The following is a 25,443-nucleotide window of genomic DNA, read 5'->3' on the forward strand; positions in this document are numbered from 1 at the left end:
GGGACTTACCAACAGAATGCCTTAACTAAGTCAAAAGATCAGTGTGTATATGTGTGTTTTCGTATGTATGTGATGTCTTATGCATTAATTTCATGATCATAGGGTTATTCTGCAGCTGATATGTTGGAAGACAGACCTGTGTGAGACAATGCATGTTCCATATTCTGTCTCTGTTGTCTTTGGTCTTGTTGATCCTTAATTGCCTTGGGGAATCAATCCTTCCTTAAAGCAGGCTGAGTGAAAAACTAATTTCTAGAGGACATATTCAGCAATTCAGTGCTAGAGAGAGAGTGGTTAAGTCCTTTGCCTGACAGGCTATATGTTCTCTATTATGGAATCTTTCTCCAAATATCAGGAAGATTCATGGCTCATACAGGCTGGTACCAGTTAGGGAAAAAAGAAGAAAAATAAGAAATAAGACAGTGGTCAGGATGGTAGCCAGAGAGAGGCAGACTATTCCCCCACCACCATCCTCATCACTGTGCTTAAATGAGTGTTGTGAACATGTGTGTATGTGTTCATGTGGCAGTGAGATACATGTCTTTCTGCTGCTGTGTGGAGCCCAGTCCTGCTCTCTATGATATCTAATAACCAGGGACAGGGTCTATACATAGCCCCTGCCTTGCTAGGTAATCCTGAGCTCACCCTTTAGCTTCCTTGTGGCTCAGTTTTACCATCTGTCAAATGCAGAATTCAACTTAGACCCACTGTGTATCTCACAGAGTGGTTGTACAAATCACTGAGTGAATCTGTGCCAAGGTTGATTTTCTTGGGAGCAAGCCATCACAGAAAGCTATATTCTTTCATACTCATGACCTCTCTGGATTGGCATCATGTGTGGGTGAGAACAGGAGGCTGCAGGACTGGGGTCCATTGTGTGTGAGGAATGCCATGGTCTGTGACCCCTGGAGGTGGGATTAAATAATGTACCACCAACTCTCAATTGGTCAGTTCCAAGGAGGATGAGGAAAGGGAGAGGAGCACAGAGAATTTAAAGCAAATATGCTCGAGTCTCATTTTAACCATTGATTTCAGCCTCTCCACCCATTTCAGATGGAGGGCTGCCTTGAAGCACCAATGAGAGATGGACTGGAGCTTTCTTCTCTCGAGGAGGGGCTCATGAGTAGGGATAAAAGCATGAGGCCTACGTAGTCCATATTCACATTCTGGATCATTCCACCCACTGGCTAATGGAGAGTTGACAATATTGTTTGTTTTGTGGTCTGGTGGAGCATGCACTCCCAGTGCCATCTCCCTCACCCTCACCATTCACCACTAGTGTGTGAGTTTTTCCATAAGGAGTAGAGCTCTGTGGGTGGGCGCGATGGGGCAAGATAGCTAGCTATGTGGACTGAACACATTCTCATTTTGTCTCCTAAGCTGATCACTGGAGATTCCATCGTTAGTGCTGAGGCAGTATGGGATCACGTCACCATGGCCAACCGGGAGTTGGCATTTAAGGCTGGCGACGTCATCAAAGTCTTGGATGCTTCCAACAAGGATTGGTGGTGGGGCCAGATCGACGATGAGGAGGGATGGTTTCCTGCCAGCTTTGTGAGGGTGAGTGTCAGCCTTCACTCTCCTCTCCTGTCTCCTTGGCTGCCTGTCCCTGGCTTCTCTCTCACCAGCCACTGTTCTCCTGCTCATTCCTCTCCTGGAGACTCCTCTCACCTTTTTCCCATTTTTTTGGTCTCCTACCCAGGACACAGGCTCCTTTTAATCTTTGCCCTTCTAATTTTGAGACATTATTTTCTTTTTCTCTTGTTTATTTTAAAAATTCCTCGCTCTCCTACCTGCTGTGACTTTGTACAAATGACTTCCCTTTTGGCTTTGGTGGTTTTTGAAGACTCTTTTAACTCTATATTGCTGTGAACTTTTACCTTTCTTACCTTCCTTCTTTTCTGCCGCCTTTGTTTTCCTCGCGTCTCCTCTTTTTTATCCTTTCGTTTTTTTATAGATCCCACCCCTCCCTTATCCTTTTTGCTTCCTTTGTCACTTTCCTCTCATTTACGGAGCTTTGAACACTCCTGTGTGCTGTCTCAGGATTGTCTTCAGCTATTAACGTAAGAGTGTGGGCTCCCTACCCTCTCAGGGGCTAGAGTTTACTAATTGAAAATCTTACTTTTTGTCAGAGTGTCAGGTGGCTGGGATCTAAGATGTTCTGAGGGTGAGAAGCAGGCAGCTTGATAGGGCTTGCAAGGCCTTGGCGCTTTTGCCATTGTACTATGAAGAACCTGGCCCTTAACAGAAGAGGCACTTCAGAGGGGGCTCCTTGGCAGTTTCTGCTTCCTCTGGGTCACGAACTAGCAGGATGCTATGGGGAAAGAGCATTGGCCTGGTGTCCCAGCTCTTGGCCTTCCTTAGAGTTATAAGCAGGAATTAGCTCTTTGGCAATTGTGAGCTCTGATTTTCCCCATCTTCAAAATGGTATTGGCAATTCTTTCATGCCAGGGGATGTCACAGTGAATGAGATGATATATGTGAAAACAGTTTTGTGGCAATACAAGTACCAGAGCCACATCAAGGTGTCTTATGATCATCCTCACCACAGCCTATCTCCTTTTGTTAGTTTCTTCTGTAAGATAAGGCTGAAGTCCTGACCCCAAACAAAAGATCAGAGTGCCTTGAGCCCTTAGAGGATGAAGAGCCTCAGGATTAGAATGATGGCAGTGTGACATGAGAGAAGGAACAGGGCATTTGGAATCAGACAACCTGAGATGCAGTCTCAGCTTTACTACTTCCCAGCTTTATGAATTTTGTCAAGATTTTTCACTTCCCTGAGCCTCGATTTCCTCATATGAAAAGTAAGGATAGCAGACTTTTTATGAGGATTAAATGAGATCACATATGCAAGTAAAGTATCTATCACAGTGCTTGGCACTTAGTGGGTATTTGGCAAATGATAACTTGCTTTATCATCACCATTATCCTCATTATCACCACCAACTCATTAGCTCCAAGAAGGTCTGTTTATCAAGGCTGGCCCTAGTGTTGAAAGAGGTCTCCTTCCTTGGAGGGCTACCAACCCAGGAAGCACTATTACCTGGTTGTAGTGATTTGGGTGATGGCACTTCTCAGAAGCAAGCAGGTGGACAAAATGACCTCTCACCCGCTTCTATCCTGAGAATCTTCTAATGAAATTTCCAATCTTTTTTCCTCTACGTATGTGGCATCATCTTTCAGAGTCTCCAAATGCCATCTGTGTCTCAGCTCAGCTTTGCAGGTTGATGAATGGGTCCCAGGGGTAGTCAGAAAGAGCACATCAATAACCATGGGCCTTTGGGACTAGCGTGAGGCCCTGTACACAGACAGCTTGTGCCTCTTGTGCTGACAGACCCCCTCTTTAAAAGAAAGATTAAACTGCACCCAGTGACAATGTCACCTAAACCCAATATATTTCTCTTTCAGTGAAATGTCATTTTTATAATAAACGGTAAATCAAGGGATGGGGCAAAATGATTTAGCAAGGGGGAATGGCTTGGGGAGGCAGATGGCAGAGCCAGGCTTTAGAATATCAGTGAACTGGCATTGATGCTCCTATGTCCAAGGCCAGTATGAGTGTTCCTTCAAGCATACTGCCCCAGCAGCCACTTGGGTGGGCTGAAGCTGACCTTTGAGAAGACTACTGGCTGACCCAGGCATGCGTGATATAGAGTCTAATCTAGTGGTTCTCAGTCCTAGCTGCACTGGACTGCACTGGCTGCACAATGAAATAAATCACTAAGGTAGCTTAAAAAAAAACCCAAACCTAAAACCCAGGCTCCAGGCTAGTTAAATCAGAATCTTTGATGTTGAGAACCATTGGCCTAGACCAACACAGTCCAATAGAAGTATAATGTGAGCCATAAATGCAAGCCACAAAAATAATTTAAATTTTTCTAGTAGCCACACTAAAAAACATTAAAAAGATACAGGTGAATTAATTTTAATATATTTTACGTAACCTGACATATCTAAAATATTATCATATATATTATCACTATAAAAATTATTAATGATGTGTTTTGTTGAGTCTTTGAAATCTGGTGTGTATTGTATACTTACAGCATATTTCTGTTCATACTAGTCATATTTCAAGTGTTCACTAGCCACATGTGGCTAGTTGCTACTATATCAGGTAACACAAGTCTGGACTGGGGACCATGATAATGGACCAGGAGCATTAATGGCAGAGCCTAAATCATAACTTAGAGCTCCAGTATTCTGTCTACCAATGTTTATTCTTTGAGAAACTGAGATAGCATTTCATGTTGTCTCAGATTGCATTCAGAATGAGCATTTGATCATTGTGAACCTTTTTGTTTGTTTTAATAATGGACAGATGGTCTTCAGATCTCTAAAGGGGAGTACCATGGAATCTTAGGGGCCAGCTATTGTGGTATCACCAGTAAAAGGAAATGGCGTTAGGTTGTTGCATGAATGACGTGAATATTGGCTCCAAGTAGACCTTTCAATTCTCATGAATGAGTATTTATGTGTAGGTTTACATTTCTGGTAAGACTGAATGATGGAGGTTATGGAGGCTCTTTTCTAGTAGACATTTAAAAGTAAAACTGCTGTCTCCATTCTTCTACATTGATTTTGGTTGAGGGTAGAATGGTATTTTGGAAACAGTGCTGACTCTATCAGGAAATGAGAGACCTGAATTCTAGTCATAGCTCTCCCAGCCATTTGGTATAACATCATAGGCTGTTATTTTCTCCTACATCTCTGAAGCACGCGCTAGGATGTATTCAAGCTCTGACATGTCTAGGTAGGACATAGAGATGGGTTACGTGAACTATTGAATCTTCATTAGTGCTGATGTAGTCAGTAGGTGGATGGACGATTTCTTCGGATGCTGTATCTCCACGTTGTATGAGAGTTGCCTGGTTTATTCAGACTCACCCTGAGCTGAGATTGAGTAGTTCCTTGAAACATCATCTGTAGGTTGTTTGGCATATAACATGAACGTATAATAGCAAACAAAAGACTTTCTCCCTAACTCCATACTAACCGGACACCTTTGTAGATCATTGGACCAAACTGGTCACTACATAGTGGGGTATCTTCATTCCCTACCTGGAAGTCTCATTGATGTGTGAATGTCCCAGACCTAGGATGGATAATCAAGGGTTCCTAGTGTGGTTCTATCCAAGCTAGCCCTACCTGTTGTTAATCAAATTAAAACCCAACATAAGGTCTGAGAAACTCAGATTCTTGCCTCAGTTCTGCTATTAGATGTGCATCTTGAGCAGCTTCCTGTGCATCTTTGAAGCTTAGTTTTCCTCCTTGTTAAATGGGGATGATTTAGTCTCGTGAAAATATTTTGTAACCTGTGGTATGTTGGATACCTGTAATTAGAAAGTGTGATTCCATTTTGGCTGCTGTACAAAAAATTGCTGGGTGTATGTATCTTCTACCCAGTCAAATATCTGCGTCCTCTGTTATTCAGAATTTCATTCTGTATGTGTGTACATGTATGTGTGTGTGTTCTCAGGTTCTCTCCCTCTGTACTGGGGACATGGCTTTACAAGAGAAATGCAGGAGTTGATGTACCTTCCCAGCAATTGGTCAGGTTAAGTGTATTACAGCTTACTGAACATCATTCCCCATATCTAGCTGTTGACATCTTTAGCTGCTTTCCTGCGCTGATTTCCCCCCGGTTGCTGACAGCAGACTGCTGGGATATGATTGTGTCTCTTAGTCGCAAATCCCACTCCTGTGGTAGGGCCTCCTTTTGCATGCTGGGCCCTAACTCCAAATCATTCAGACTCTTTTCCTTTGTAAAAAGGGGTCTTTTTCTGACTTTGGGCCACGGCCTGGGAAGAGGTTGCTGCCCACTTGAGGGCAGGCTGTGTACTGGACACATAACAACCTGTTATTGTTGGTGGTAGGTGAGGCCTGCATGACAAGCCATGGGATTGGTCAGAAAACAGAGAGCCTGCTCAAGTGTCATCATATATATTTTCCTTGTTTCTTCCAATTCTAGATTTCTCTGATTTCTCACCTGCCTGGAGGCAGGGCATGAAAGGATGAGCTAATCAGGTCATTGCTGTCATTCCCTGCAGTTGTGTATATCAGATGTCACAGAAGCTAAACCTCTTCTGTTCATAGGGTAGCCAACTATTCCATAGTTTTGCTTGGCTTTTGATTATATAGGATCTCTTTTTGACTGAACTTGGGGAAAACTTTTCACCTGTATGAAACCCTAAACTCACAGTAGATTTAGAGGTGGAAAGACCCATCTTGGCTAGGAGTGGCCAACTTAGATGTTTACAGGGGCCAGGCAGGTAACTTAGATGAGTAAAGCAGCCTGAGACTGGGGTAAGTGGGGGCCTGTGTCCAGTTGGGAAATCTATGCCCTATCTAAAGGGAGCAAAAGTGACTTGGATGGTTCTCATTGGTGGAGTAGGGTGTAGGAAGGAGGGAAGTCCAGTGAGCTAAGATCTTCCAGTTTTTTCAAGAAAAGCCAGGATTTGGATTTTATGTTACATCTCCATAAATATTGACCAGTAATTCACATTTTTAAAAGAAACACTGTAAGGGACAAATAGAACACATCTGTGGACTAAATTGTCCCTCCAGGTCCCAGCTTGTAACCACTGATTAGCCTGACCTCCTCTTTGTATATATCCTGAGGAAACATAGGTCCAGAGAATGGAAGCAACTTGCTTACTCATGTAGGGAATTAGTGACAAAGCCAGGACTTGAACCCAGGCCTCCTGAATCTTACTTAAGACAGTTGATTTAAAGTCTTTGTCTAGTAAGTCTTTGTCCTGAGGTATGGTTTCTGTCAATTTCTTTTTTTTCCTGTGAATGAGCCATAATTTCCTTTGTCTTTGTATGCCTTGTAATTTTTTGTTGAAAACCGGGCATTTTGAATATTATAGTGTGGTTACCCTGGAAATCAAATTCTCCCCCTTCTGGAGGGTTTGTTGTTGTTGATTGCAGTTGTCCATTTCTTTAGTGACTTTTCTAAACTAGTTTTGCAAAGTCTGTATTCCTTGTCATGTGTGGTCACTGAATTTTCTGTTATCTCATTGATCAGCCAGTGACCTGACAGAGATTTCTTTAGATACCTGGAGCCAAAAAAAAAAAAAAAACCTACTCCCCCGTCTTTGCAGCTTGGCTCTGAGCAGGGGCACTCCATCGACACTATTCCCTGCTGCCCAGAACTCTGTCTTAGTCTTATTTTCCTACTCTCCTGGCTTGCATGGAACCCACAGATCATCCAGAAGTGCAAGCCTAGAATCCTCTCAGGCTTTTTCTGAGTGTGCATCTGGTCCAGGATATGTGTGTGGCATTCCAACTTCCTCTCTATTCATGGTGGCCCTTCCAAGTTCTTATTCTCCCAAGAAATTTCTTCCTCAGTCTCTTCCTTCCTGTGCTATTGGATCTGTTTGCTGCTTTCCCCTTGTGTCATCCCTTGCCCTGTGTGGGCATGGGCAGTGTATGTCTTTAAATCTTTCAACAGAATCAGTCACAGCCTGGAAAATCACTTCAGCCCAAGGGGTGAGTTCAAAACAAAGGTCAGCCTCTGTGCCTGTCCCTCAGGGCCAAACAGGTCAAAACACACAGCCACAGTATTTTAAGAATGAGGTCATTAGCCCCCTGGCACCAGCAAGCTACATGAGGAATGTGGGCCACCCTCTTCTCAGCTACTGGGGTATAGGGAAGGGTAGGCAAATGAACGACAATACTTCAGTGTTCTCTTGCCAAATTTTAGCCACCCTTTTCTGCATCAAGCAGTCCCCTGGTTGCTCTAAGTTTTGGATTTGATTCCAGAATTGTGAAAAAGTTGGTTCTGTCAGTCTTTGCCAGATAAGGGTTGTTTCAGTGGAGAGACTGATGCTTTGTACATCCTAATCTGCCACTTTTAGTGATGTTACCCTCTCCTGAATCTTAATCCTGGGCTTTGTGGGCTATAGAACAATCAGGAAAGGGTATGCTTGGACTGTGAACAAAACTGTTAACACTTGAGGACCTTCCTTTCATTCTAGGCAAGATTGAATTGTTTTGCTTTCTTGGGATGAGTTCAGGTATGCCAGCCCTTGTTTATCCGCTCAAGCTTTGAGTGGACATAGGCTTCCAGCCTTAACTATCTATGTAGAAGGTCTTGTTTGTGGCCCTAGAGGTGACTCATTACAGGATCTGTGTGTTGATGTGTTGAGGCTGACATTAACAGGGAGGGCCTTCTCCCTGGACTACAGAGATTTCTCTCCTCCATACTAGAATTTCAAATGGCATTATTAGCACTCATTTGCATTCACATGAGCCATCTTAATGGCTTCTCCCTGTGAACATGCTTTGGATGACATTATTCAGTTCATCCTTTGGCTAATTGGATTTTTTTTTTAATATGGAGCCATCTCCAGCTCAGAGAGAACCCTAAGTCTGGCTGTTGCCTGACCCAGGCAGTTTCCTCCAAATTCAAGTAGGTCACCCTATAGGTGTTTCTTAGAATCCCCAAAGTGAAAGCAATCTTGAGCGTCATATAGTTTTTTCCCAGCCTCCAAGCAAGACTGTAACTAAATCACCCTGGACTTCTGAGAATCTGGCCAGCATCTGTCAGCAAAGCCTGGACTACTTCCTTGTTTAAAGCTGCTAGCCCTTATGCTGTAGTCTAAGCCAATTTATTGAAATGTTGCTTTTTGCACTAGGCAGATGATATTTAAGAGCTGGCATCAGTAGAAGACACACTGAATTGTTCTCTTGATGGTGGAACTTTCCTTCCAAGGCCCTGTTGTTTATCCGTAGTGTGAATTGGTGATTTGATTTGCTGCCTGGGTTGAAGGCTATGATCTGGCGCTGGGGGCCTGTTTTCTTTGTGTAGCCAACCCCTGGATTCATTTGGGGATCAGCTTGGGCCTCCCTAGTATCATGTCTACAATGCCTTGGTGATCTTGATGACTTAAGGAGAGGAAGACCATGACTGATTGAGTGCTTGGAGATGAGGTCTGTTTCTGAGGCTCTTAGAAGTATGAAATTTTGGAAAATCATAATAATTGTATATATATTTTTTCTTTTACCGTCAGTTTAGATATAGTCAGGGTAAACCTCTTTTTTCCTCAGTGATTCTTATTACTAGTGCTATTTATATATCCTTGCCAGTGTTTGCTAAGCCCTGAACAAAAGTGTCGAGCACTTGGCAACAGCTACCTCCTTAAGCTAGGTAGACAAGGGCTGAGGGTAGAGGCCTACCAAAAGATACGAATAAAGCAAAGTAGGCCAGGGCCTTAAGCAAGAAACCAGACCTAACCACTGAGGGTGGTACTCCCTGAGCGTGATGGGCTGAACTGATCAGTTGAGCATGCGAGTACTTAGAGGACCTAACTATCCTCCCCTTTCCTTGACTAGGATGGGAACTCATATCTAGTGAGATCTGAGTTACAAGCTGGATTTTGCTGAGTCTTTTGCCTTAAAGGAACCGAGGGGCAGGTTGATGATGCTAAGAGGGCAGAAGATACATTTGAATAGGGTGCTTTTGGCAGAAATTTTTCCAGCCTTTTGAGGTTGAATTGAAATTTTTCTAGCCTTCTCTACTGGAAACGTTGCATGTAGGCATATCAAAGATCAGGTTTGTGTGTGTTGAGCAGGGGGCATTCTCTGTGGAGGAATAGGGAATGGTGGGGCTCCTGGAGATGGAGAGATGAAATATCTCACAGATTATCACTCAGGAAGAGCATCATGAAAGTAGCAGGAGCATTGGGCTTAGAAGTCAGAGACCTGAGTTGAAGGGCCAGCTGTGCTGCTGATTCTCTGGGGGGCCGTCAGGCAGGGACCTTCCTTTTTCTGGGCCTCAGTGTCTTGACTGACAATTCAAGGGGGTTAGACCAGGTGGTTTCTAAAGGCCCTGTCTGTACCAGTCTGAGGTTCTTCCATCATTCTAGAACCAGGATCACCTGTGTTTGCCAGCCTGCATCCACTCACCATAGTACATCAAATTGGGTTGATGGAGCTGCCCAGTGGAGTGGGAAGGATTTAGCTTGGCACTACAGGTGTTGATAGGGGGTGGCAGGACCATTGACACACTAACAGGTAACACCTCATCCCCAGGTGGTGAGGCTCGTTCTGTGAGGCACCAGCCAGTGAGTACTATCAGGGAAGATGACACAAGGTGGTGTGAAGAAGCAGTTCAGCTCAGAAGCTGTTCCCTCCTGTCCTTTGAGCAGCTAGACTCTACGTTAAGAGATATTTCGCTCTTGATTTCTGCCAAAGCTACTCATATCCATTGAGTAGGAAGCTTCCAGAAGCATAAGTATCTAGGCCCCAGGCTCACGTTCTTATATGTGCCTCTCTCACTGTCTCTCTGAAGCCAGGGTGCTCTATATTAGGAGTCAGAGCCTTTCATTTTGCATTTACAACTTTGCTTTAGGATCCAGACCCTTTGAGAGAAAAGAAGGGAATATTAACTTTAGTGTATTCATACTGAAGTGTAAGTTATTGATATCAAACCTTTGCCTGAGAGTGATTTGGAGGGCAGAAGGGACCATGAGGGAAGAAAGTAAAGGAAGTAAGGAAAGAAAAAAGAAAAAAAGGTGGATAGAAACAAAGGTGGCTAGAAACACCATGGGAAGGAAGGGCTGCAAGCACACTTTTCTAGCAGTCCCATTTCCTTGGGGCCAGCTGGCTCTCCACAGGGACTGTCTCCTAAGGTCCATGACCCTTAGGAATTACTTTGAATTATAGGGGACTGGCCTGAGAGTCCAATAGAACTGACTTAATATCTTATATCCAGTGCTTGTGAGTGGTGTGATCTTTAACATATTTCTTCACATCTTTCAACCTTTTATATTTCTTGTCTGTAAAATGGGGGCAACGAGCCCTGTTTTTTTCTCAAATATTGGACCTTGACATTTGACTAGCATGCTACCGTTTGATATGGCCTTCCAAGACATGGTCACAATTTGCCCTCTCATATAGAGAATTCTAAGGCTAGCAGAGCAAGGCAGAGATTTTCTGTTTAAAGCTGAAAACCAGAGCATAGAAAGATTAGCTTCTCCAGAGACCCAGGTCACTTAGAATAGTACCTGAAGCCTGAGCTTCTTGGGGCTTATAATCCAGTGCCTTCCCCATTCCACGTGACCATTGTGGGGCTCAAAAGAGCTCATGGTGTGAAAGGAGGTTAGCAACTCTGAAGTCTATGCCCCCATGATATTAGACTTCCTCTTCCTCTGAGAGGGAAGCTTGAAGATTGGATTGGCTTTCTTGAAGGGGAGAGAACTCAGGTAAAGCAGGGTATCAGGTCAGTGCAGAAGGCAGCCACCCAGCAAAGGAGTGCCCTTGGTACTGTCAGGGCCACCAGCTCATGATAGCTTGCCCCTGGCAGTTCTCTTTTGGCTCCTCCTTGTCCTCCAGTTCCAGTTCCAAGATGACAGGATTCTTAGCTCTCGCGTACTGATAGCATGTTTTGGGCCTGGCCTGAGGCCAGAGGTAGCCCTGGCAAAGCTATACAAGAGCCAGGCTTGTCAGTAACATTGCCTAGGCTACTAATCCCCAGGCCTCTTCATGACGGCAAGGGCTGGCCTCTCCCTTTCTTGATTCCCTCAGAGGGATCTAGTCACACCTTAGAGTAGATTCAGGCTGTGAAATCTCCAGGTCTACCAAGTTTGGCTTTAGAGTGTACCTACTTTTCTCTTATCCTCCCTTCCCATCCTTGGTCTTACCACTCCCTAGACATTAAGATAACTTGGTCCCCAGAGCAGTGGATCTGGTCAAGTGAGCTACTGTCTCAAGTGGGTACCAAACTCTGGTGTGGGCTGAGTTTGGACCACAATATGCCAGAACTAAGGGTAAGCACTGAGTCTCTGTGACTCTCGAAGAGCTAGAATTCTTATTCCTGGACAGCACTTACTGATTCAATGTGGGGTGCCTCCCTGACGTCCTTGCATTGCCTGACTGAACCCAGAACACTCAATAGTCATGAGATGCCATCCAAAGGAGGTATATAATAAAGGGACACCTGAGCAAACCATCCTCTTCCCTTTAGCCTTTATTACTTTTCCAAGAGCTTTACTTCTAGTCTATGCTTGCTTCATTTCTCTTTCTTGATTTGGGCAGATTGGGGACTATTTCTTACCTGCCCCCACCCTCCATCACAAAATACGACCCTTCAGCTGTGGAACAGAAACAAATACAGCTGACAGGTAGATTTACTCAGCTTAATTTCTGATTTCTTATCTAAGACATTAGATTGACGTGGCTGTCTTTGGATGATGTATCAAGGCAGTGAGAGGGAAGTTGGGGATAGGGTTTTATATAACTGAACATCTGAAGTGGCACCAGGCCCAGGAGGTTTCCCCTTCATCCTTCTATAGGGATGGTGCTGTAAAAGGCAAAACAAAAGGCTACCGAAAGTGCAGGTAGTTTCCTTAAAGGGGGAAGGAAGGCCTTTCCTACGTCATAAATGGCCATTTCTCTATTTCACTTTGCTTTTTCCCCTCTCTACTGGGAGAATAGGCAGCTATACAAGGAGAAATCCATTTGAGGTGGTTGGGACCTGGAGTTCTTTGTTAAAAAGTAGTTGAAGAATCCATTTGGGGGATCTAACTTTCCTGCTTCTCCTTGACCCCCCCACTTCTCAACCACCCACCCCACCACTCACCCACTGCCCCCCATCCAGCAGCAGAAGACCTAGAAGGTGAAATTGCCCCTAAACAGAGTACAATAATTTCATCGGCTTTCTTGGCCTTGCTAAATACAGGATAGAAACTAAACAGATGACGGGGCAGAGGGTGGGAGATAAGGGAGCACAGTGAGCCCAAGAGAAGGAAGGGGAGGAAAGGGATGAGACAGGTTGGGAAGGGAAGGGGAGAGAAAGCCTGGAAAGATTTTCATCACTCTCACCATTACTGCCATCACTACCAAGTGTTTATCGAGCCCCCCTTTTTTTTTTTTTACCACCAGACCCTCCATGGTTCTAGCAAGCTCAATTAAAAGGAGTATTTCCCCAGCCTGGAATCCTATCTTCTCATTACTTTTACTAGCTAAACAGATGTCATAATGGAGAAACCTGTTTTGTTATGATAATTCCTCTCATTACTCAGAGACTGTCTTTAAACTTTTATGGATCACTTGACATGTCCTTTCTCACAAAAGCCTCTCATCATTAGCCCTTCTCATCCCCATTGCAGATAGAGGATGAGGGAACGAGGCCCCAAGATGGGACATGACCTGTGGTGGGTTCTGTAGCAAGTTAGAATTGCAGAGCAGAACCAAATCTCTAATTAGCCCTTCTGGTTGTTAGCTCAGTGTTATTTCTGAGACACCACATTGCCTACTAAGAGTTTTTGCTCTGTTTGAAGATCCTTGGAAACAGGATTTTCTTTTAAAATAGCATAAATGTCCTCCCTGTAATCTCACTGGTATTAATAATATGTCTTGTGAACCTTTTACTAGCCCACACAGATCATCAAAGAGAATCCTTCAGCACTGGTATGTTGTTAGTATGTTGTTTGTATTAATGTTTTAAGAGTCATTCTCTGTGACTGCCCATGGGCCCTGCTTAAGGAAGGACATTCTGGCCTAAGTTTATGTTTCATTGGAGTTGGTTGAATTGGACCCAGCCAGAAGGCCTGGATTTGTTGATCCTTCTAAAATGGTCTGTGAGCAATGGTTGTTGACTCACACAGCCAGAGAATTTTAGGGCTTGGGGAGATTTTACAAGTCATTTAGTTCAGCTTCCTTGCTCATGTTTGAACCCCTCTAAAATATTCCTGCCTCCCAAGTAGTATTTTACACCTCCACTAACAGGTGGCTCCCTACTTCATAGGACCACTAGTTGTACCTAAGAACAGCTCTGAGAGAGTTTGTCTTTATGTTGAACTGAAATCTGTCTTTCTGAAGCTTCTACTCATGAGAATGCTGTAAGTGGCTAAGAGCACTATTTCTGCAGGTAATCCTTCTGGATTAGAATTACAGCCTTCCCATTTATTAGCAATGTAGACATAGGCAGGTCACTTGTACTTTCTGTGCTTCAGTGACCTCATCTGTAATTTGATGATATAATAGTGTCTACCTCATTAAGTTGTTGTGAGAACTAAACAGAATTATGCAAGAAAAGTACTGATAGTAGGTTCTGACACATAGGAAGCACTCAGTAATAATGATGATACTAGCAGCAAACTTTCAATGTCAATAGTAGAAGTAGTATCCTTATCCTCCCTTTCCCCCCCAGGAATGCACTGACCCTCTACTCCATCTGTATCCCTTCAGTGGTCTAAAGCCTGATACAAGGTCTGCTAAGCCTCTCCCATTCTTCAGACCTCTGGGCCTTTATCTTGTCCCTCTGTATCAGCTTTCTGATGCTTCTACATGTATATGGCTAGACTGAGGTCATATGGGGACTAAAAGCTTCTGTTCCATCCCATTCACCCACTTCTATGAGGACATGGGCTACATGGAAGCCTGGATATATTGCTACTGCCAGGGTCTCAATTAATAGGAATGGTGTTGCAACTAATGAGCCTGCTGGATATGTAATGGGACAATATACTTTCTTGGCTGCACTGTCTTCTACCAACTGACATACTAACATTATTGGAGCTGTACATCAGCAGTTAGCCCTCATTTATAAGCGAAAAAATGGTGGGACACTGTGTTACACATAGGAGCCCAAGAATGAATTGAAAAACATCTTCTGTAAGATATATTGGGGGAAAAAGCCATAATAATAGGCCTGTAAATTCTGCCCATTGGTCCAGCTCTTTAGTTGTTTTGATAAGTTTATTAAGGTAGTGAGGTTTTTGACATTGCCACTCAGTGGGGTTTGGGCCTGAGGGCCACATGTAGGGTGGACTCATGCCCACATTCAGTTACATATTAGGTAAGCATAGCATGCTATTAAGGGCACATTTATTAATGGTGTTACATATAAGACAGGGCCAGCAGTAGCTCTGAAATTACAGTATGGTCAGATAAACTTGAATTGAGGCCAGGTCCTAGAAGTTTACTTTCCCATGTGGGTTGGGATAGGCTGGGGGTGTGAGACAAGTGAGGAACCTTCCAACTGTACATGTTGGGGGAAAGTCCAGAATAGTAGGGAGAGTGCAGTGTCAGTAGGCAGCAGACAGAGGGTGGCTTTGATGCCATGGCAAGTGGTTGTTAATAGTGGGTCCAGCATAAAGTTATTGGCTGTGCTCCAGTAAGCAGATGATCAGGAATACAGAGGCAGGCAGTGTGCAGTGAGCCAATAATGGTTTCCTCATCTGTAGAATTGAAGGGCGTAGTTATAAATTCATTCATCTAAGAGATGATCATCAACGGGCTACTGAGGAGGTACAGAAGTATTTTAGACCTGTAGCCCATTCTACAAGAGTCTGGTAGTAGATATGAAAACTTATACAGAAGGGAAATGACTTGCCTAAGCTCTGTGACCATAGTCAGAACCTTTCTCTTTGCCATGTCTCAGTTTTCTTCCCTAGAAGATGGAGAGGTTGGACCAGATAAATGACAAGCACCTTTCTAGCCCATACTCTCTATTTTTTTTTAATTGAGGTAAAATTCACATAAGATACATCTTACCATTTCAGCTATTTTAAAGTGTACAACTCAGTGCATTTACGATGTTGTACAACCATCACCACTATCTAGGTCCAGAACTTTTTCATCACCCCAAAAGAAATATATACCCATTAGTAGTCATTCCCCACTTCTCCCTCACCTCCGTCCCCGGACTCCATAACATTTTGTACACAGGTCAGCAGGTGGAAGTCAGAGGATAATTAGGGAAGGGATGTGGTTCAGTAGGAGCTGAGGTTAAGAAGAGGCATATGTCTTGAGTATCCACAGGAGAATACCTCAGCCTGGATAGGGACTAGAAGGGGTTAGAACTGCAAGTCAGATGTTGCAGGAGAACCCCAAACAAGGAACAGGCCAGATTTGGGGCACTGGTAGAGTTCTGCAGGATCAGGTAGTGAGACCCTGCCAGTATATTAATAAATGGCACAGCCTAGGCAAGATAACAGGTCACCACCCTGAAGTTGTTTTTCTGAATGTCTATCAAGTATTGAGAGCTTTCTGGGAGATAAGTAACTCAGGTCAGCCTGATTTCAGCATCCTCCGTTAGTGTGGCTTTTATCATGAAATCAGAGAGGGCAGAGCTTTTTACATCCATATCTGGATAGCTTAACAGAAGCCTTCTCTTTTCTTTTAGCCCAAACAGAAAGCAAATCAAAGGAAATGCAGAAAAAATGAACTTCGAAAGGTCATAGCAGAGTCAATATCTGTACACATGTTATTTGTATGTCACCCCCCCACACCCACCCAAGAGCACAGTGCCCTGCACACAATACTTATGAAGCGAATCCTGGGTAATGTGTTTTAATTTGATCCAAATATTCCTATTGTGGCTATTTGACTAATATAAACCTAAACTCTCTCAAGGTTCCAAGCAGGTGATAGGCCCATGAAAACTAATAAAAGGAGGAGACTTAGGGGTAGAGTAAGCTATAGTTGGTCTCAGAGGCATCTAATGTTTTTTTGTAATATTTATACTATTAAATATAGATTTTATACATATTGAATATGTATACTATTTAAAGTATTTGAAACATTTAAGAGTATCTACTTAATTTGACTTGAAATACTTTTCAACATTTTTTAAAAATTATTTATTTTTTGACAAATAAAAATTGTATATATTTAAGGTGTACGACATGATGTTTTGATATATGTATACATTGTAAAATGATTATCACAATCAAACTAATTAATATATCCATCACCTCTTATAGTAAACATTTTTTTTTGTTGAGAATACTTGAAATCTACTCTCAGCAAATTTCAAGTATACAATACATTATTACCTATAGTCACCATGTTGTACACTATATCTCCAAAATTTATTCATCTTATAACTGGAATTTTATACCCTTTGATCAATATCTTATCTCTCCTTTTCCCTGGTAGTCATCATTCTACTTTGTGTTACTATGAGTTTGACTTTTTTGTTAGATTCCACATGTAAATGAGACCATGTGATAATTATCTTCTGTGTCTGCCTTTTTCACTTAGCTTAATCTCCTCCAGGTTCATCCATGTTGTTCCAAAAGGTAGTATTTCCTTTCTGTTAAGGCTGAATAATATTCCATTGTCTGTGTGTGTGTGTGTGTTTGTGTGTGTGTGTGTATGTGTGTGTGAGATAAAATGTGATTATAATCACATTTTATTTATCCATTCATCTATCAACTGACATTTATATTGTTTCTATATCTTGGTTACTGTGAATAAAGCTATAATGAACATGGGAGTGCAGATTTCTCTTTGAGATAGTGATTTTGTATTCTTTGGATATATACCCAGAAGTTGGATTGCTGGATCGTAGAGTAATTCTGTTTTTAATTTTTTGAGCTACTTTCCAACTATCTTCCATAACAGTACCAATTTACATTCCCACCAGCAGTGCATAAGGGCTTCCTTTTCTCCACATCCTTGCCAACACTTGTTCTCTTTTGACTTTTTTGTAATATCCATCCTAATATATGTGAGGTGATATCTCATTATGATTTGTTTTCATTTTCCTAATGATTAGTGATGTTGAGCATCTTTTCTTCTAACTGTTAGCCATTTATATGTCTTCTTTGGAAAAATGTTTATTCAGGTCCTGTGCCCATTTTTTAATCAGATTATTTGTTATTTTGCGTTGTATGAATTCCTTATATATTTTGGGTACTGACCCCTTCTCAGATATGCAATTTGAACATATTTTCTCCCATTCTTTTGATTTTATTGGTTGTTCCCTTTGCTGTACAGAAACGTTTTAGTTTGATATAGTCTCACTTGTTTATGTTTGCTTTTGTTGCCTGTGGTTTTGGTGTCAATTCCAAATATCATTGCCAAGACCAATGTCAAGGAGATTTTCCCCTATGTTTTCATCTAGGAGTTTTACAGTTTAGGTCTCATGTTTAAGTCCATAATCTATTTTGAGTTGATTTTTGTGTCTGGTGTAAGATTTCAGTTTTTTACATTGGATACCCAGTTTTCCCAGGACTATTTATTGAAGAGACTGTCTTTTCACCATTGTATATTCTTGCTGCCTTTGTTGAAATTAGTTAACTGTATATACGTGGATTTATTTTGGGACTGTATATTCTGTTCTATTGGTCTGTGTATCTCTTTATGCCAGTACCATATTGTTTTGATTACTATAGCTTTGTAATATAGTTTGAAGTCAGGGAATGTGATGCCTCCAGCTTTGTTCTTCCTACTCAAGATTACTTTAGCTATTTGGGGTCTTTTGTGGTTACATACAAATTTTAGCGTTGTTTTTTTCTATTTTTGTAAAAAATGCCGTTGGAATTTTCGTAGGGATTGCATTGAACCTGCAGATATCTTTGAGTAGAAAGAACATTTTAACAATGTTAATTCTTGCAATCCATGAGCATGAAATACCTTTCCATTTATTTGTGTCGTCTTTGATTTCTGTAATCAATGTTTTATAGTTTTCAGTGTATAAATCTTTCACTTCTTTGGTTAAATTTATTCCTAAGTGTTTTATCTTTTTTTTGCTATTGTAAATGGGATTGTTCTATAAATGTCTTTCTCAGCTAGTTTGCTGTTAGTGTATAGAAATGCAACTGATTTTTGTCTGTTGGTTTTGTATCCTGCAACTTTACTGAATTCATTTATTAGTTTTAACAGTTTTTTTGATAATGTCTTTAGGGTTTTTTATATATAAGATCATGTTATCTGCAAACAGTTACAGTCTTACTTCTTCCTTTCTGATTCTTTTATTTCTTTTTCTTGCCCAGTTGCTCTGGCCAGGCCTTCCGGTACAATATTGAATAAAAGAGGTTAGAGTGGGCACCCTTCTCTTGTTCCTGATCTCAGAATAAAAGCTTTCAGCTTTTCACCATTGAGTGTGATGTTAAGCTGTGGACTTGTCGAATATGACTTTTATTTATCAAATCCTTTTGCTGCATCTATTAAAATAATCATATGATTTTTATCCTTCATTTTGTTAATGTGATGTATCACATTTATTGATTTGGGTATGTTGAACCATTCTTACATCCCGGAGATAAATATGACTTGTTCATAATGTATAATCCATTTAATGTGCTGTTGAATTCGACTTTTTAGTATTTTGTTGAGATTTTTGCATCTCTTTTCATTAGGGATATTGGCCTGTAATTTTCATTTGTTATAGTGTCCTTGTCTGGTTTTGGTATCAGAATAATTCTGGCTTTGTAAAATGTGTTTGGAAGTTTTCCCTCCTCTTAACTTTTTTGGAAGATTTTCAGAAGGATTGGTAGTAATTCTTCTTTAAATGTTTGGTAGAATTCACCAGTGAAGCCATCTGGTCCTTGACTTTCCTTTGTTGGGAGATTTTTCTGTTACTGATTCAGTTTTCTTAGTCATTATTGGTTTGTTCAAATATTCTTTCTTCATGATTCAATCTTGGTAGGTTTTATGTTTCTAGGAATTTATGCATTTTCTCTAGGTTGTCAAAGTTGTTGATTTATAATTGTTCACAGTACTCTTAATGATCTTTTGTATTTCTGTGGTATCTGTTGTAATGCCTCCTGTTTCATTTCTGATTTTATCTGTGCCTTCTCTTTTTTTTCTTAGCCTACCTAAAGGTTTGTCAATTTTGTTTATCTTTTCTGAAAACCAACTTTTACTTTCATTGATCTTTTTTATTTTCTTTCTAGTCTCTTATTTCATTTGTTTCTGCTCTGATATTTGCTGTTTCCTTCCTTTTACTAACTTTGGGCTAAGATCGTTCTTCTTTTTCTAGTTCCTTTTGGTGTAAAGTTAGATTGTTTATTTAAGATCTTTCTTAACGTAGGCATTTCTGTCTATAAACTTCCCTCTTAGAACTGATTTTGGCTGCATCTCATAAGTTTTGGTATCTTGTTTATCAATTTTTATTTTAAGATATATTTTGATTTCTCTTTTGATTTCTTCTTGCCCCATCGGTTATTCAGAAGTATGATGTTCAATCTCCACATATTTGTGAATTTTCCAGGTTTCCTCCTGTTATTGATTTTGTGTCATACAATTGTGGTTGGAAAAGAAACTTGTTATGATCTCAGTCTTCTTAAATTGTTTAAGACTTGTTTTGTGGCTTAACATATGATGTATCCTGAAGAATATTCCATGAGCACTTGAAAGGAATGTGTATTCTGCTGCTGTTGGATGGAATGTGTACTATATACATTGGTCTACAGTGTAGTTCAGGTCCAATATTACGTTTTTGATTTTCTGTCTGGATGATCTATAAATTGTTGAAAGTGGGATATTCAAGTCCTCTACTATTATTCTATTGCTGTTTCTCCCTTCAGAATTGTTAGTACTTGCTTCATATATTTAAGTGCTCTGATGTTGGGTGCATATATATTTTCTATTGTTATTCCTCTTGATGAAATTGACCCCTTTATGATTACATAATGACCTTCTTTGCCTCTTATTAGTTTTTGACTTAAAATCAATTTTGTCTGATATAGGTATAGATACCCCTTCTTTCTTTTGGTTTCTATTTGCATGGAATATCTTTTCCATATTTTCACTTTTAGCCTCTGTGTATCCTTAAAGCTGAAGTGACTCTCTTGTAGGCAGCATAGTCACGTCTTCTATTTTATTATTCAGCCTCTCTGTGTCTTTTGATTGGAGATTTTAGTCCATTTCCACTTAAAGTAATTATTGATAGGTAAGTACTTATTATTGCCATTTTGTTAATTGTTTTCTGGGTGTTTTATGATCCCTTGTTCCTTTCTTCCTCTCTTCATTTATAATTTGATTTTCTGTAATGGTGTGCTTTTAATCCTTTCTCTTTATCTTTTGTGTATCTACTATAGGTTTTTGCTTTGTGGTTACCATAAAAAATGTGGTTACATAAAATATCTGTTTTAGGCTGATAACAACTTAAGTTTGTCCACATACGGAAGGCCAACACTCTTAACCCCCTCATTTTATGTTTTTGATGTCATGCTTTAGGTATTTTTATTATTGTGTATCCATTAACAAAATATTGTATCCATAGTTATTTACAATTCTTTTGTCATTTAGCCTTTACACTAGAGTTAAGTCATTTACATACCACCATATTACAGTATTAGAGTATTCTTAATTTGGCTATGTATTTACCTCTACCTGCAAATTTTATACTTTCATATGATTTCACGTTGCTAGTCAACGTGCTTTCTTTTCAGCTAAAAGAACTCCCTTTGGCAGTTTTGTAAGATAGGTCTAGTGGTGATGGACTCCTTCAACTTTTGTTTGTCTGGGAATGTTTTTATCTCTCCCTTCAATTGTTTTGGATAGTTTTGCCAGGTGAAGTATTCTTGGTTGGTGGTATTTTTCTGTCAGTAATTTGAATATATCATCCCACTCTCCTGGTCTGCAAGATTTCTGCCGAGAAATCCACTGATGCCCTTATGGGAGTTCCCTTGTATGTGATGAGCTTCTTTTCTCTTGCTACTTTCAAGATTCTCTCTTTGTACTTGATTTTTTGGACATTTTTATTATGATGTGTCTCAGTGAAGTCTTCTTTGGGTTGAACCTGATTTGGGACTTCTGAGCTTCATGTACCTGGATGTCCATATCTTTGTCCAAATTTGGGAAGTTGTCAGCCATTATTCTTTAAATAAGCTTTCTGTCAGAGGCATCTAGTTTTCCCTTTTTTTCCCTACAGCTTGGACATTTTATTGTCAAATTTTTAACATATGCCAATCTGGTGGCTATTAAATATTATCTCATTGTGGTATTACTTTACACTTTTCATATTTCTAAACAGATTAAGCATATTATATATGTTTATTAGCCATTCATAATTCCTCATCAGTGAAATGTGTCTCAAGTTTTTCCCTTTTTTTTCTAATGGGTTGTTGGTCTTTCCTTATTTTTAAAGACCTTATTCACACATTTTGAAGACTAATCATTTGTGCAAGCATCTCTCAGTTTATGGCTTATCTTTTTACTTTATTTATGATATCTTTCTTTTGAGAGAAGCTCTTAAAGTGGTCAAATTTATTTTCTTTCTGGTTTATGCGTTTTTTGTTTATTGTTTAAGAAATCTTCTCTACTTTGAGACCATAAAGTCATTCTTATGAATTATTTTCTGAAAGTTTTTATAGTTCTACTTTTAATTATAAGTATTTAATCCCTTGGGAATTTATTATATATGGTGTGAGGAAGGGATCTGGTTTTATTTTCTTCCATTTATTAAACACCCCTTACTTTCTCAATAATTTTCTATGCTATATCTTTCATGAAGGTATATATATACATATATATATTTTTTTTAGTCTAGTACTTTCTAGTTGGTTCCATTAGCTTACCTTCATTACTATAGTTTTATTATATCTTTGTAAGTCACCTCATCTTGATTTTTTTCTTCAAGCATGTCATGTCTATTCTTGTTCCTTTATTTATATACATTTTATAATGAGTTTATCAAGTGTTCCAGAATTTCTCTTGAGATTTTGGTTAGTCACTAGATTTAGTCACTAGATCAAGTTAAGGGGAATTGACATTTTTACAATATTGAGACTATCCAAAGATGTGGTTTCACTCTCTATTTATTTCAGTCATAATATCTTTCAAAAAAACTTATTTTCTTCATAAAGGGCTTATGCATTTTTTTAGATTTACTTTCAAAATTTATATATTGTTTTATTATAAATAATATCTTTGCAAAATCATCTGTTTTTCCTAGATGATATTTCCTAATTTACAGAGATGCAGTTGACTTTTTCTTTTTGTTGATTTGGCATCAGTCAGCTTTGCCAAAGGCATCTAGTTTTTTTGACTGGGAAAGAAACTACATCATCTATGAAGGATTTCCCTGTACCACATCCCACCCCCATTGTGGCTTCAGCTCTCACCTTAGGAAGTCATAGGCAAAGGACATCAACATCTTCAACCCAGACTGAGTCTTCCTTTTGTGGGGGCTTTTTAGAATTTGCCTGTCAAGGAAGTGGCATTTGGAATGTGAGAGATTTGTGCAAATTATGAGGGAAATTACAAAATTACCTCCAAAATCCATTTTCCAGCTAGAGAGAGCAGGTTTTCTTAGATGCCATGTTGCCTCATGGTTCTAGGGGCAGGTGGTGCCAACTTAGACGATAACAATAATAATAGCTAATGCTTGACTCTGCATCAGGACTTGTTCTAAGAGTTTTACATACATTACCTTATTTAATATTCACAACAGCCCCATGAGCTAGATTGATATTATTCTCTGTATTTTATAGATGAGGAAATGAGTATCAGAGAGATTAAGTAACTTATTCTACATTACTCAGCAAGGCAGTTGTAGAGCTGGGATTTGAACCTAGTTTCTTAAGTCTTTACCCTTCAACACTGTTGATTGTCTGTCCTAAATGTGGCCTAAGAGTCTTGAGACCTTGCTTCAATCCTGACTGCCACTTGTTCACTGTGAGGCATCCCCTTCTATGACTTTGGATTTCTCATCTAGGAGAAAATAGGTTGTTTTGTCTGCCTTGCAGTGTTGTTTTGAAGCCTAAGCAAGAGAGTTTGTGGAAAGGCACTGTTCTCGAACTAGACTTTCGGGGAGGCCATGGACAACAGAAGAATGATAGAAAAGAATATGGAAGGCCTTCTTGGACAGAGGGTGGAGGGAAGCCATTGGAAGGGTATAGTGGTAGAGATAAGAATAAGTAGAATGTGTTGGGATGACTGGAAAGAGTGACCTGGCTGATATCATGGGTCTTTGTTGGGGAGGAATGGAACTCAATGGGCCAGGACATTCTAACATGTTGATAGACAGACATGAATGCCAAGACAGTATTTATACAGGTCTTCTCTTCTCTTTTCTTTTATCTTTTCCTTTCTGTCCTGTCCTTTACTTTCCTTCCTATTTTTTTTTTGTCTGATATGTAAACAAATTTTCTTTGCTCTGGTTGAACCTCACTATTACTCATTGTGTCTATGCTGGAAAAGGAAAACAATTTGTTAGTAGCATTTTTATACTAATCTTTCATGTAATTAGTGACAGTTATTAAATCCCTTTCCCTTGAGGGTCAAAGAAATAGTTTCTGTGCCTGACTTACGTGCCATTTTCATTGGCTTTGTGCCAGATAAGAATACTAAATGCTTCCTGGCATGCATGCTCAGGAATCTCTAAGCATACACGATTCTCCTGGAAGGTGGAACTGAGGCTCCAAAACAGAGGTGAGTTGTGTGTGCAAGAAGTAGGAGCTGTGCCTGCAGCATATCAGGTTCATTTCAGTTCCCCATATCCACCTTTGGAGCCACATTTTGCCATTGCTTAAGTGTAGTGGCAGAGAAGGGCGTTTTGGTGACCTTTGTTATAGGAGAGTTCATTTCCTACAATGCCACTCCCTTGTCTGTGTTTTGCCCTTTTGCAGTATTTGCTGAGGGTTTTAGCTGGTGCCTTCATAAAACAGAGGCAGATTAGAGGGCTCTGCTCATGATTAGAGTTATCTGAAAAAGGAAAGGGCTACCTTGGGAGATAGTGATCTCATCACTGGTTGTGTTCAAGCAGGTGGGCTGGGCAATTGCTGGCAGCGGATGTTGTCAAGGGAGTTTATATATTGATTAGGAGGCAGAGGGTGGTATGGACTGGCTGATCTTCCATTTCCTTTCTAATTCTGATTTGACAGCTCTGAGATTCTATTAATGTGACTGGCAGTAGCCCATCACTTTCTCAGTCAGAGGATGGCTCACTTTTCATTCCTTCTGGCTGGCTAGATTTGGCCTTTGAAAATATTGAGGTGACATTTAGACAATATTGCTTATCCATTCTCTTCTCAGAAACATCACACTGCTGGACCCAGTGGTAGGCTGGATTTCTATGACACTGCTCGAGCCTTTATTGAACTCTTCACAGTGCTAAGGCATCATGCAAAGATGTCAGTTTAACATATGGAATAATGTTAAGTCCATTGGAGTATGTATATACATATATAAATGTATGGAAAAAGATCAGCAAGGATTATACACAAAATCCATAACCATGGTTTCCTCAGGAAAGGTGGAAAATAACTAGGATAGTGAGTAGTCAAAGGGGAAATTTCACCTTGTCTAGACTGTTTTAACTCTTTATTTTTTATAGAGATATAATAATGCATATGCCAAAAATTCACTATTTTAAAGTGTACCATTTAGTGGTTTTTAGTATATTCATTGTGCAACCATCACCACTATCTAATTTCGGGACATTTTTATCACTCCCCAAAGATAACCCTGCAGCCATTAGCAGTCATTCCCCATTCCCCCTTTCCCCCAGACCCTGGAAACCACTAATCTGCTTTCTGTGTTTAAGGATTTGTATGTTTTGGACATTTCATATAAATGGTATACAGTATGTGTGGTCTTTTGTGTGTCTGTCTTCTTTTACTTAGCATATTGTTTTTGAGGTTCATGTTGTAACACGTATTAGTATTTTATTCCTTTGTGTTGCTAAATAGCATTCTATTGTATGTATATATACCACATTTTTGTTTATCCATTTATCAGTTGATGAACATTTGGATT

The 25,443-nt window shown here is 40.3% G+C and overlaps 1 protein-coding gene across 8 annotated transcripts in view; it reads left to right on the forward strand.

The window, feature by feature from the left end:
* Window positions 1-25,443, forward strand: part of ARHGEF9 (Cdc42 guanine nucleotide exchange factor 9) — a 548,669-nt gene that overhangs the window by 427,442 nt on the left and 95,784 nt on the right. For all 8 annotated transcript variants that reach the window (XM_046672729.1, XM_046672736.1, XM_046672732.1 and 5 more), the window contains one exon: window positions 1,381-1,560. In XM_046672729.1, coding sequence (XP_046528685.1) covers window positions 1,381-1,560 — 180 coding nt within the window. The remainder of the gene's footprint in view (window positions 1-1,380; window positions 1,561-25,443) is intronic.

Source organism: Equus quagga, chromosome 10 (genome assembly GCF_021613505.1).
Source record: "Equus quagga isolate Etosha38 chromosome 10, UCLA_HA_Equagga_1.0, whole genome shotgun sequence".
Classification (NCBI taxonomy): domain Eukaryota; kingdom Metazoa; phylum Chordata; class Mammalia; order Perissodactyla; family Equidae; genus Equus; species Equus quagga.